The 13,108-nt window shown below is 35.6% G+C and overlaps 1 protein-coding gene across 2 annotated transcripts in view; it reads right to left on the bottom strand.

Annotated features, from left to right (window-relative positions):
• Positions 1-13,108, bottom strand: part of Iqcb1 (IQ motif containing B1) — a 57,841-nt gene that overhangs the window by 13,387 nt on the left and 31,346 nt on the right. For both annotated transcript variants that reach the window (XM_075964899.1, XM_075964909.1), the window contains exons 11-13: positions 10,899-11,041; positions 8,385-8,533; positions 5,494-5,625 (exon numbers count right to left, since the gene is read on the bottom strand). In XM_075964899.1, coding sequence (XP_075821014.1) covers positions 5,494-5,625; positions 8,385-8,533; positions 10,899-11,041 — 424 coding nt within the window. The remainder of the gene's footprint in view (positions 1-5,493; positions 5,626-8,384; positions 8,534-10,898; positions 11,042-13,108) is intronic.

Here is a 13,108-nt window from a genome sequence, read left to right as displayed (position 1 = left end):
ATCAGAAAAGGATCAGTATACAGAGAACTCAAACAGCTTATCAACAAAAAAGAAAACTGATTTGATATGGTCAAGTCTTGAATATGATTATGTAAATGGTAAATAAATACATGACAATGTACTGAAAATCACTAATCATAATAGAAATGCAAATCTAAAATACAATGAAATAACAAGTCACATTTATTAGCTATATTTAAAACAACAACAAAAAACTGGGCTGGGGACAAAACTCAGTCAGTAGAGTGCTTGCCTCACATGCAGAGTTCCTGGGTTTAATCTCTAACACCACATAAAACTGTACAGTATAGCAGTGAATACCTGTAATCCCAGCACTTGGGAGGGGAAGGCAAGAGGACCAAAAGTTCAAGGTCATCCTCAAAGTTACACAATGAGCTCTACAGCAGTTTGGCCTTCATGAGATCCTGTCTCATGTCAAAAAGGCAAACCAAGAAATGCATCCCCCTCCAAAACAAAAACAAAACACACACACACACACACACACACACTATAAAACCCTTGAACACTATTGTTTAAGTAAAATATGCAGCACACCTACAATGGAATGCTATCAAAAATATTTTTTTGAGACAGTTTCATTATATAGCTCAGTCAGGCCTAAAACTCCCAGAGATCTATCTACCTGTCTCTGCCTCCAGAATATGCCCAGTGGAATTTTATTCAAATTTTAAGAAAAAAATTCAGACACAAGCTACACCCTGAATAAGTTTTAAAGACACTATACTAAGTGAAATAATTGTACAAAAAGGATACTGTATGACTTCATATTAAGTACTTAATCAAATTCACACACACATGGATAGTTTTTAGGATTTAAGGAGGAAGTAAGTATGCTATTTAATCAAAATTGTTTAAAATTAAAATTTAGAATTAAAAGAAGAAAAAAAATCTAATGATGAATGGTGCTAAAGGTGACACAACAAAGTAAATGTACTTCATGTCACTGAACATGTAACTATTGTTAAAATGGTTATTCTTAGGTTTTGTGGCTTTATTTTTGCAGTGCTGGATATATGCAGTAGTTTGCATATGCTAGTATTTTATATATTTTTAAAGATTTCTTTTTGTTTGTTCGTATGTGTGTGTGTGTGTGTACACACAAGTGTGTGGGTATCCATGGTGACCAGACAAGTATGTCAGTTCCACTGGAGCTGGAGTTCCTGGTGGTTGAGGAACCTCAATGTAGGTGTGAGGACCCTAACTCAGGTCCATTGAAGGAGCAGTAAACACTTTTAACCTCTCAACTCTCTCCAGTCTGCTACATACATTTAAGAAACTATCAAATTATTTTTACATTCTTAAGAGAATCTGAGCAATCACATTTCTTCTATTAACTTGCCAACACTTAGCGATTTGATCTTTTAGATTCTAGCCATTCTAGACATTCAGTGTGGATTTCCTCACTGTGGTTTTAATTTGTATTTCCTCAAATGAGTGTTGATGCACTTTCTCCTGTGTTTGTTACTTGTATATTTTCTTTAAAAGATTTGTCTTTTCAAGTCTTCAGGCCACTTATAAATAGTTCACATGTTTTCTTATTGAGTTTTAAAATCTCTTTCTATGGATTAGTATACAGATAAATGATCAGCAAAGACATTTCCCTAATCTCTGTTTTTCTTTCATTATCTTAACAGATCTATAGAGCACATGTTTTAAATTTTGATGACATTCATTAATTTTCTTCTTTTGACTCCTGAAGTATTTGAAAAATCACTGACTAATTCAATTTCACAATTTTTACCATATTTTCTTCTAGAAGTTTTATAGTTTGAGGTCATGTATTTAATTATATTTAGGATACATCTTGGGCTAAACTTTGTACATGGTATGGAATTTGGACTGAAGTTCACTTTTCTATATAAAGATCTGCAACTGTGCTGTGGGATATTCATTTTGTACATTGTAAAGATTTGCTACTAAGATTGAGTTAATAAAAAGCTGGTTGGTCAGTAACCAGGCAGGAATTATAGGCGGTACAACCAAACTAGGAAAATGATAGGAATAAGTGTGTCATCAGAAAAGAAGTCAGCCAGGAAAACTCCCACCTACAAATGGTTCCCACAGTCCAGCATAGATCCAAAGGTCTAAAAATGCTTTACAAAAGGTTCTAAATACACAAAAACAGAGCCAGTTGCAGCTTCCTTGTCTCACAGTCTCACACCAATGTCAAGGAAGAGATGCTACCTGCAAGATGGAAATGGGCACCAACTGCCATGATTTAAGTGGCCTAGTGGGTTCTGCAGTCTCATACATGGGCCACAGTACATAGAGACTTTTCCAAGTTGCTGCCTATGGGCTTGAGAGCTCTGTCAGCATACTTCATGGTGGGTTAAGGTTTTTGCTCATGCAGACAGAAAATATTACAGATACACAGTAAAGACAGAATCAAATGAAATAAAACCTCTAAACAGGTTATAAAAGCTTGGGAGAGAAAGTAAAAAGGGTAGAAAATTCCTTTAAAAAGAAATAAGAGTAATAAAAAATATAATAAACTACATAAAGATAGAAAATACACAGAGAGTTTGGATACTGTATGTTATTGTGTTGTCTTTAAATTTTTTGGCTGCTACGAGACACCAATTATGAAAACTGCTAGATTCAACCAACCTATATATTTTGAAAACACCTTTACTTCACAATTTATGTCAAAATATATGTTACTCTGGGAGAGAGATTATGCTTTTATTTCCACATGAAGTGAGATTCTGTAGACTCATTCTGAGTTAAAGAAAATCAGGTTTGATCAAGGAAGACTGCTAAGAGCTGCAGGTAGCAATGGCTTAACTAGAGGCCACAAGAATATACAGCAGATGGCAATTGATATTTGACCCACCAGATGAGTAATCCTCAGATGGAAGAACCCCATTCAAGCAAGGCTTGCAGGGGCACAGACTCTGAAAACTGGCTACTCTGTAATTTTTCTCATATATATATACTCCATCTACTGGGTACACATATAGTTGTAGATGGTGAGGAAGATGATTTCTACTTAATCTGTACAATTCTGATGAATAAAAATAATACTAAGATATTTTTCATACTCAGACTGACATATAAAAATTACAATGTTCTCAATTTTAAGGACAGCCTTTTACATATTTAGCTGATTTTAGACTTCAGAGCAGTTTCAAAATAGACTAGATGCCCCTGCAAAATATGCACAAGGGCAAGTTCCCAGGTGTCTGTCTACTAAACCAAAGTCAGGTTGATAACATTAAGACATACCACCCTGCAGCAATTGATTTTCTTTTTTTTTTTTCAAGACAGGGTTTCTCTGTGGTTTTGGAGCCTGTCCTGGAACTAGCTCTTGTAGACCAGGCTGGTCTCGAACTCACAGAGATCCGCCTGCCTCTGCCTTCCAAGTGCTGGGATTAAAGGCGTGCATCACCACCGCCTGGCTTGATTTTCTGCATTGGTTTATGATATAAGGCTCAAGGTTCAGTCACTAACTGTTTATTGCTAAGGTCCTAAATTTCAATGTCACTCTCCATCATGTCCCTTAGGCTATGTGCAGACATGCTGTGCCTCCCACCCGTATGGCCAATCAATGCCATGGTTATAGTCAATGTGACCTCCCTAGCCTGAAACTGTATGACTTATTACATGTTATTAGAATGGGCTGAACCATGTATATACAACTCATAATTGTTCAGAGTTTGGACAGCTGAAGAAGGTGAGTAGGTGAGTGAATGAATGAAAGATTGTGTGATTGTGTGTGTGTGTATGAAAAAATAATGTCGAAGCGAGATATAGCTCTATGTGGAGAAATGTAGCAGAGTAGAGAGAAGAAATGTGTATAGGAGAGAGATTTTTCAAGAGGTAGAAAAAGAGGTAACAATCAGAAAGCATGTGATTTTTTATTCCCCTCAGATAGAAAAAGTTCAGTTCTTTCCTAAAGACCCTCAGACAGATAAGAACTTTTTCTAAGTTCTGTCATTCTTTTATGTTATTGTTGCCATGTATTTTACTTTTTAGTATGCTACAAAGACTATATTATAAATTATTACATTGTTCAAAACAAGAACCAGCAACTAAAACCAAAAGCTTATTTTAGAAAATGAAAAGTTTTCAGTGTAAGATGGCTCAGTGAGTAAAGGCTGCCAAGCCTGATGATCTGAGTTTGATGTTAATAACCTACATGGTGGAAAGAGCGAACTGACTACAAATTGGCTTATGACCCCAGACAATAAACAAACAAATAAAAAAAATTAGTTAAAACACTAACATGACTATCCATTTAGCTATAACCTATATCTATTTTAGTCTTACAATAATAGAAATGAGTAGCTGGCATAAAGGTTAAACATCCCATAACACTGAGGGTATTAACAATATAGTGCATATGACAAGAATCAGTGATATTTTATAAAAATTTAAACAATGAGGAAAATCTCTTATATAGGTAAGACTAAATATTGTTATCCAATTTATTTTTTATCATTGCTCTGCTCTAGTGGTTACTAGGTTCACATATGGTCACAGATACGAATGTATTCTGCTTTTCATTTTGTAGAGGTCAGACTCTGGAAGAATAAAATGATAAATGGTAGGATTACCTAAAAGTATTATATCAAACCTCTAAAATTAGTCATCTAAAGTCTTTATATTGTAGAAATTTATGTTTGTATAAGGAGGGGAGAGGAAAGGAGAAAGGGAAGGAAAAAAAAACATGCATTCAGATGCAAGCAGCATTATAGCACAATCCTAACAAAACAAAAGCAGTACTTTGATATACTAAGAATGGTTCATTCAAATAAGTATAAATTATCACTTTCTCCATAAAATTTGACAGTTTGGAAACATGGGAGACAAAAAAGTAGAGATGATCTGTGGACATACAGGGAATTAAAAATGACAGGAATGCTGAGTCATTCTAAACAAAAAAGAGAAATGACCTTCAAAGATGTGCAGGTTTGTAAGATCAGGAACTGATAGTGAAGAATCGGGTAGCACCTGCTTTGTTACACTGTGCTGACACAAAGTCAGACATATGGGTGTTTTTGTTGGGGAAAAGGTGTCAGTAGCATTACAGTAATAAAATCAAAAAGGCAGGTCATCAAAGTTTACAACTTACTAGGTCTTGGAGGCTCATTAACAGACTAGTAAATACAAGTTCTTATACATGTGTTTGAGCATATGGAGGATAGGATGAATATTCGTTGATTGACAATACAGATTCGTATTAGAAGATTCAAAGCAGACAAGATTTTACTGTGCTCTTATAAAAGAAGCAACATACAAGTTTCATTGACAAAGTACAGGAAGTAACCCATTTTTAAGTTCAGTTTCCATTTACTATCAATTATACCTTTTGGTCCTGTAACTGTAAGAAGAGTTCAATTTCACTAGCTCTATGGAACTACCTTGCATCCAACAGTCAATATGCATACACATATATGGAACTCTGCTTTGGTGGTGAATAACATGCGATGGATTAATGAAACATGTTCTTCAGCACGGAAACATACATACCGGATGTCTTCTGATATAGTCATCCACTTGTTGCTTCAATTCAGCTCTGCGTTCATCGGTGAGTTCTTGGAGTCCATGCCAAGGGGCAAATAGTTTATTTTTCTTACGGCACCTTGCTAGGAATTTAAGAACCTAGAGTGAGGTAGAGAGAAAAAGAGCTTGAGTTCTGGTTCCTTAATAGCTATCTTAACCTACAACCATTAAGCCAGTAAGTAGCATTCTTCTACAACCTCTGCTCTAGTTTCTGCCTCTGAGTTCCTGCTATGACTTCCCTCCCTCAGTGATGTAACCTGAAAGTGTAAGATGAAATAAATCCCTTTCTTCCTAAATTGTTTTGGTCATGGTGTTTTATCATGGCAGTAGAAACACTAAGACACTATATGTAAAACAATAGTATTCCAAAATGTAGGCACTATGAACATGTTAATTACATTAAGCTTTCAAGTCCTGGTAGTTATATATACTTAAATGCATTTCAGTTTGGACTAGGCATGTGGCAAATGTTCTACAGCCACATGTGCTTACCTAGCTTGTGGACTGAACAACCAAGACCTCCCTACAGTGTATCTTAAAAAATGATTATTTAAAAATATGGTACAATGTGCCCTTTAATGGCCACTGTCCTGTTCAAACTACCTCTAGTACTTTTCCTTCTTTGAAAGTAATCCCCACTGGGGATGGGGGGGTGAGGGGGTTGGTGGCACAAGTCTTAATTCCAGCGCTCACAATGAAGGCAGGCAGATTTCTCTTGAGTTTGAGGCCATCTAGTCTACAGTGTGGGTTCAAGGACAGCCAAGGCTACATGGAAAAACCCTCTCTTGAAAAGCCAAAACTAATAATAATAGTAATAATAATAATAATAATCCTCTTAGTTCTGTTTCCATTTTGCTAACTTTAGTCCATTCTTTTTCTTTTTTTTTTTTGTTTTTTTTTTAATTGAAAATTTCCACCTCCTTCCCTCCTCCCACTTTCCTCCCCTCCTCCCACTCTCCCTCCCCCTCCCTCTCCAGTCCAAGGAGCAGTCAGGGTTCCCTACCCTATGGGAAGTCCAAGGTCCTCCCTGCTCCCCCCAGGTCCAGGAAGGTGAGCATCCAAACAGACTAGGCTCCCACAAAGCCCGTCCATGCAGTAGAATCAAAATCCAGTGCCATTGTCCTTGGCTTCTTGTGTTCTGATTTTAACAATTTTTTTTTTTTTAGATTGAGCAGGCATGAGGCAAATGTAATTAATCTTTTTCCTTGGTTATTAATGGAAAGTATGAAAGCACCAAACAATTTTGCCATAAGCATCACTACTTCTCTAGGGAATGCACATGAGCTAGATTATCTCAGAGAGTCTTTTACAAAATACTAGATTCATTTAAATCAAGCAAGTTAGTACATCAACTCTATCAGGGTCCACCTGATTGTATGGCTGGGAGGAGTTTGAAAAGAAGGGGCAACTATGAAGTAGAAGCATCACATAGAAGGCAAATTTCTTTCAAAAGAAGTATCTCCAACCTGGTCATAAATGAGCTACCTTTAGCTCAGGGTAAATATCAGAAGTATGTATATAATTCAGGATGGTACAGAACCGCTTGTTACATATATAACACAGGGAGGAGGAAGAGACAGATCACTCTGCACATTTCCCTAGTATTTATTCTACTGGTTCAGAAATACCTTCATAGGAGAGACAGCTTAGCAGTTACGAGCACAAACTGCTCTTGTAAAAAAATCTAGGTTTTGCTCCCAACATTTATGTCTGTTGGTTCACAACTACCTATAACTCTGGCTCCAGGCACTGGGATGCTTCCGACTTCAGTGGGTATTGGCAATTCAAATCCACACACCTATACAAACATGCTCACATATAATTAAAAAAATAAGTTAAAACATCTCTATAAATATTAATCCACATTCAGTGTTCGAAATTTATCATGGTAAGAAATGAGAATTAACAGCAAAATCTACAAAAAGATGATTAAGCAACATGCTTTTAAGACTTGAAATCTTGCCAGGTGGTGGTGGCGCATGCCTTTAATCTCAGTACTTGGTATATCTCTGTGAGTTCGAGGCCAGCCTGGTCTACAAGAGCTAGTTCCAGGACAGGCTTCAAAGCTACAGAGTAAACTCAGTTTGAAAAACCAATAAAATAAAATAAAATAAAATAGACTTGAAATCTTAATAGAAGCCTAATGATGTATAAGAGAAGTATCAAGAGGGAAAAGATTACTAAATGAAAAAACCTTGTGCATGCTTTCCCCAGATATTATTTACTACACATAATCCCCAGGAAAATTACCATTTGAGGATATCATTCTACAATTCAAGAGTTATAATGTTCTAAATAATAGCCAATACTTTCCATGTAACTTGATTATTTTAATAAAATATGATACATTCGCATAGGATTTTTATCATTTACAGACTTCAGAATCCTCATGTATGTCATCTGATGAATATAACAAAATAAAAAAGATAGAATAAGTATCCATTCAACTCAAGCTCATTGAGAGCTGACACCAATATAGAAGGCTTATTAGTTCCCTATTGAGAAACCTGTGGTTCAAATAAGAGAGAAAAATAATAACAAGGTTTCAATCTAGAAAATGGCAGACAGTGCTAAGAACTTAAAGTCTAAATCAGCTTGAGAAGAAGCAAGTAGGTTGTTATTATTACTATATATTTTTAAATTTATGTTGCTAGGAATTAAGCTTACAGTCTTACACATGCTAAGAAAGTAAGTACTTAACCACTGAGCTATACTTCTAATCCTAGGTTCTTATAAAGAAACTAAGGTCCCAAAAGCTAAGTGGTTGATCATGGGTTTATATTTGGTAAACAGCAAAGTCAATTTTGGACACTTGTTTGTTTCTTTATGTAAAACTTTGTATACTACAGCAGACTCACTGCTCTTTGAAGTGTAACAGCTGCTTTATACTCTGTGAGAGCTGGCCTCTGTTGGCGGAAGTTCTTCCTTTCCCTGTATCCTCTCCAATGTTTCTGGATAGTCAATGCTGACTTCTCTTCCATTTCCCTATAGTACTTCTCCAGTTGACCTAAAGAGATGATAGACATTATTATAACATATTCAACTATGTTTTCTCAAGCTCTGAAATTAGGACAACAGTAGTAATGACAAATCTACAAGGTCTTTTGTTTGTTTGTTTTCAAGACAGGGTTTTTCTGTGTTAACAGCCCTTGGCTGTTCTGGAACTCAACTCTTGTTGACCAGGCTGGCCTTGATTAAGCTCACAGAGATCCACCTGCCTCTGCCTCCTGAGTGCTGGGATTAAAGATGTATGCCACCACCCCCCAACAATGTTATAGTTTTTAATTTTTTCAACACTATTCACTAATTTGCCAAACTCTTCTATTTTATTATAGTTCTATGATTGTAGAAACTAAAGCTTTATTAGAATATGCAGTTAATTTCCAAAAGGACTCATAATATTTTTGCCTCAGAGTAATGAGAAAAAGATGAAAAGTCAATATTATAAATGGTCTGACAAAAGAATTATAAGTTCATGTAGGAAAGAATTTCATGGGAGCAGGGGAGAAGTAAAAGTGTGTTTATGTACTCATTAATCTACTCTGTGTATTTCCAAACTTCTCTCTGGTTTGTCACACAAATGACTTTCCTTTGACTTTTGGAATTGGTCAGCAGCATACAGCTCAAGGTTCACCGAAGTTAAATGACAGGAAAAAAAGCTGTAGAACAAAGTACCAGTGGTTAATACAAAGCAGATATCTTAGAGAGAAAGTATTAAAAAGAAACTGATAGAATTTAATGGCTGACCTGTTGTAGAGGGGGGGACAAAGAGAAAGTCAGAATGCTGAATGGGAAACTGAACAGACTTTTGGTGCATTACCTGAAATGGGGAATCAATAGAGAGGAAATATGGGAATGAGATCTGACTTTAGTTTTTGGAATATTGTGGATAGTAAAGAACACTACCCAACAGGCAGTTGGTCACAAACGCAGCCATTACATATATGTGGCTACTGAGTGGATTTAAATAAAATAAAATGAAACATTCAAGTTCTCAAGTGCAGTACCACATTTTGAATATTCAATAGCTACTTGTAGCTATTGCTACAGTATTCACTCGTGTAGACAGAACTTTTCACTGAAAACATAAAATGTTCTACTGGGCAGTGCTACTTAGAAACTTAAGAGAGAATGTAGGGTGGAGAGAAAGCCAAGGATAAGAGTGCTAAGCATTTTGCTGATAGTTGACTTTGTAGCTATGGATAGGACATATCAGGCAGAGTAGTATGAGAATAACTGGAAAAGGACAAATTCTGGAAAATATATTTACAGTAAAAGAGAGGGGGCTACTGAAGGTTCTTGGGAATGAATAATAAAAACAAAAAGGAAGTAAATGGATGACGGAAAAACTGTGAGAGGTTACACATGTAGCTGAGTTGATAGTACTTCCCTAGGATGAGGTTCTGGGTTTAATTCTCAGCATGGCATAAAACCAGGTGTGCTGATCCACTCTTAATAATCTAAGAACCTGGAAGGTAGAGGCAGGAGGATAACAAATTCAAGATCATCTTTAGCTACATACTGAAGCCAGCCCAGGATATATGAGATCCTGTCAGAAAAACAAACAAACAAACAAAAAATCCAAGGGAGATGGCTCAGTTGACAAAATGCTTACTATGTAAGCATGAAAAACCATAAAATGTTTACTAAGCAAGCATGAGAAACCAAGTTTGTATTCCTAGTACCTATGTAAAATCTGGGCATAATGGCACCTGGCTGTAACCCCAGTACTGGGGAAAGATGGGACAGAGATAAGCAGACATTGGCAGTTTGCTAGCCAGCTAGCTTAGCCAACTGCTGAGTTACAAGGACCAGAAAAAGATCCTGTTTCAAAAATTAAGGTGGACAGGAATAGAGAAAGACGCCTGATGTTGACTTCTGGCCACATGTAAACATTTGTACTCACTATACATGCACACACACAGGAACATATACACACAAATACTACACCACACACACACACACACACACACACACACACACACACACACACACCCAGCATGCTCTTATTAATCCAGCTTAGTCTGTCATAAGTGGTGAGAAGATGTCACAAATTTTATTCTAGGGAGTGACTAAAGTTCAGACTGTGCAAATATTTGAAGTTCTTTTAAGAATTTTTTAATGTCATTGGTAAATATTTTTAATTATAAACTTTTAGGTTGATCACATGTATCTGGAAAAAACTTAAAGTTAATAGGTATGAATCAGAAAAGCTGTAATTTTTAAAATCCAGAGATTTAATATGATTTCTCTATAGGGGGTGGGGAGGCAAAAAATTCCAAATTCAAAAAAGAAAAGAAATTATCAGGTTGCCAGAAAACTTGGTTTAAGATTTAACATTCTAACACTTATGAAGTGATACTAGTACTCACCTGGATGAACGATTTCAAGCATACTCAAGCGTGACTCTCGGGAAAGCCTCATGGCTCTCTGTCTTTGAAGCTGCAATCTTAATCTGAGGTCTTTTTCTTCTTTTTGCCTATTTAGCTCCAACAATGCCTTTGTTCGTTTAGATCTGTGAAAGAAAAAAGGTAAGTTTCTTACACACAATTTTATAAACCATGTTCGGCAAATGCACGAAATCCCTGATTTCATGAATAACCAAATAGAAAAAAAATGTTTTGGAAGATAATTTGTTGGTGGGGTAGGTGAAGAACATTGTTCTTATGTATAAATTTCTCTAGAGATATTTAAGTAAATATCTCTACATCATCAAAAGTCCAGAGAAATATTTAAATACATATAAGAAGGCTCAAAAATGCAGATAAACCAATTCCACTTCTAATTATTTTCTTACTGAATAATCAAATATGTAGACTTATGTTCAAGGATATTGTAACATAGTATTACAGTGGCAACAATTTGAAAGGTATCCTACAATAGTGGACTGAATAAATAAATATTTAGCCTTTTAACTGACGGGATTCTACTAATTTTGAAAATAGAAATAGAAAACTTGCAAAAATTATTTAGTGACATATACTGTCAGATGAAAATAAAATCAAGAATACATATTTGCTAAAAATTGTGTTTATTTACATAGAAATATAAATTATTTAAAAATGTTAAATTTTCAATACTGATTTTTACTGCATGGTACACTTATGTCTAACTTTTAAAGCTTATTTTTTCTTTCTTTTCTTTGTTTGTTTTGTTTTGTTTAAGGTTTATGGGGGATGGTGAGATGGCTCCACAGTTAAAAGCACTAGTTGTTCTTCCAGAAGTCCCAAGTTGGATTTCTAGCACCCATACTGTGTCTCATAAGTTGCAACTTCAGGTCTAGGAGATCCAATGTCCTCTTCTGGCTCCTGCAGACACTAGGAATGCATATGGTACACAGACATACATGCAGGTAAAACACACATATAAAAAATTAAAAATATTTATTTTTTACATGATCTGCCTACATGTTTTTATGTGCAACACATGCATGCCTGGTATCTTTGGAGGTAAGATGAGGGTATATTATCCCCTGGAACTGGAGTTAGGGATAGTTATGAGCCAACATATGGGTACGGAGAATGGAAATTAGGTCTTCTGTAAGAGTAGCAAATGCTCTTAACCACTGAACCATGGAAACAGGCCCTATTTTTCCTTTTGTTAAATTTATTATATTTATTTATGGCCTGTATGTGCATGTATGCATTGTATTTGTGGGCATATGCCAGTCATGGAGCATATATGAGCAGAGGACCATCTGAAAGAGTCAGTTTTCTTCTTCCACTACGCTGGTCCTGGGAATCCAAAGTCATGAGGCTGGATAAAAGACATCCTAACACTGCTGACCATCTAGTCTACTCCCAGGATTAGGTATTTTTCAACTGTTAACTAAATATATACTATTTTATAACTGGCTGTAAAGTTTTGTGTTCAAAATGCTTTAGTTAATTATAATGTCTACATTTTCTGCTGATACTTATCAAATTGCTTCTTGACCATTGCAACCCAGTCTTTGATACTTCCTATATGTCACTATGTAAAGCATTACAAATATTAGTATACAGTATATATACTTAAAATACTTTCAGGTATCTATAGAGGAAAACCAGGAAGATACAAAAAGAGAAGCAGAAATACTATTTATTTTGCTTAAATTAATTTGCAGGTCTCCTTCCAGAGTATGACTTCTCTCCCAGCAGCAAAAACAAGATAAATATTTCAAAAATCAAAAAAGGAGCTTGAACCCAGTGGGGTTTACATAGTGAGACTCTGTCTCAATAAAACAACACTACTCTCAAGTAAAACAGCTTCAAAAACAATGAGCAAGTTAACATACCATAGAGATGCTTACATATACATGTTAATTGTTGCAACCATTTACAATGGCAAAGATGGTATCAGTTTAAATGTTTATCAATAAATGGAAGGATAAAGAAAAGGTGGTACATATTTACAATTGTCTTATTCAGCCACAATGAAAAATGAATCCGTGACATTTCCAAAAATGAAGGGAACTGGAAATCACTAAGTAAGCCATATTGACAAATATGCAGAACCTGTAATTAATTTTATGAATATTGTATATGTTTAATGAAACTGGAAAGAGGCTCATGAGAAGAAAGCGATGAAGAAAATGTGTACT

The sequence above is a fragment of the Microtus pennsylvanicus genome, chromosome 1 (assembly GCF_037038515.1).
Source record: "Microtus pennsylvanicus isolate mMicPen1 chromosome 1, mMicPen1.hap1, whole genome shotgun sequence".
Taxonomy (NCBI): domain Eukaryota; kingdom Metazoa; phylum Chordata; class Mammalia; order Rodentia; family Cricetidae; genus Microtus; species Microtus pennsylvanicus.
The sequence above is the reverse complement of the archived record's forward strand: the minus strand, read 5'-3'. Positions and strand labels throughout refer to the sequence as shown.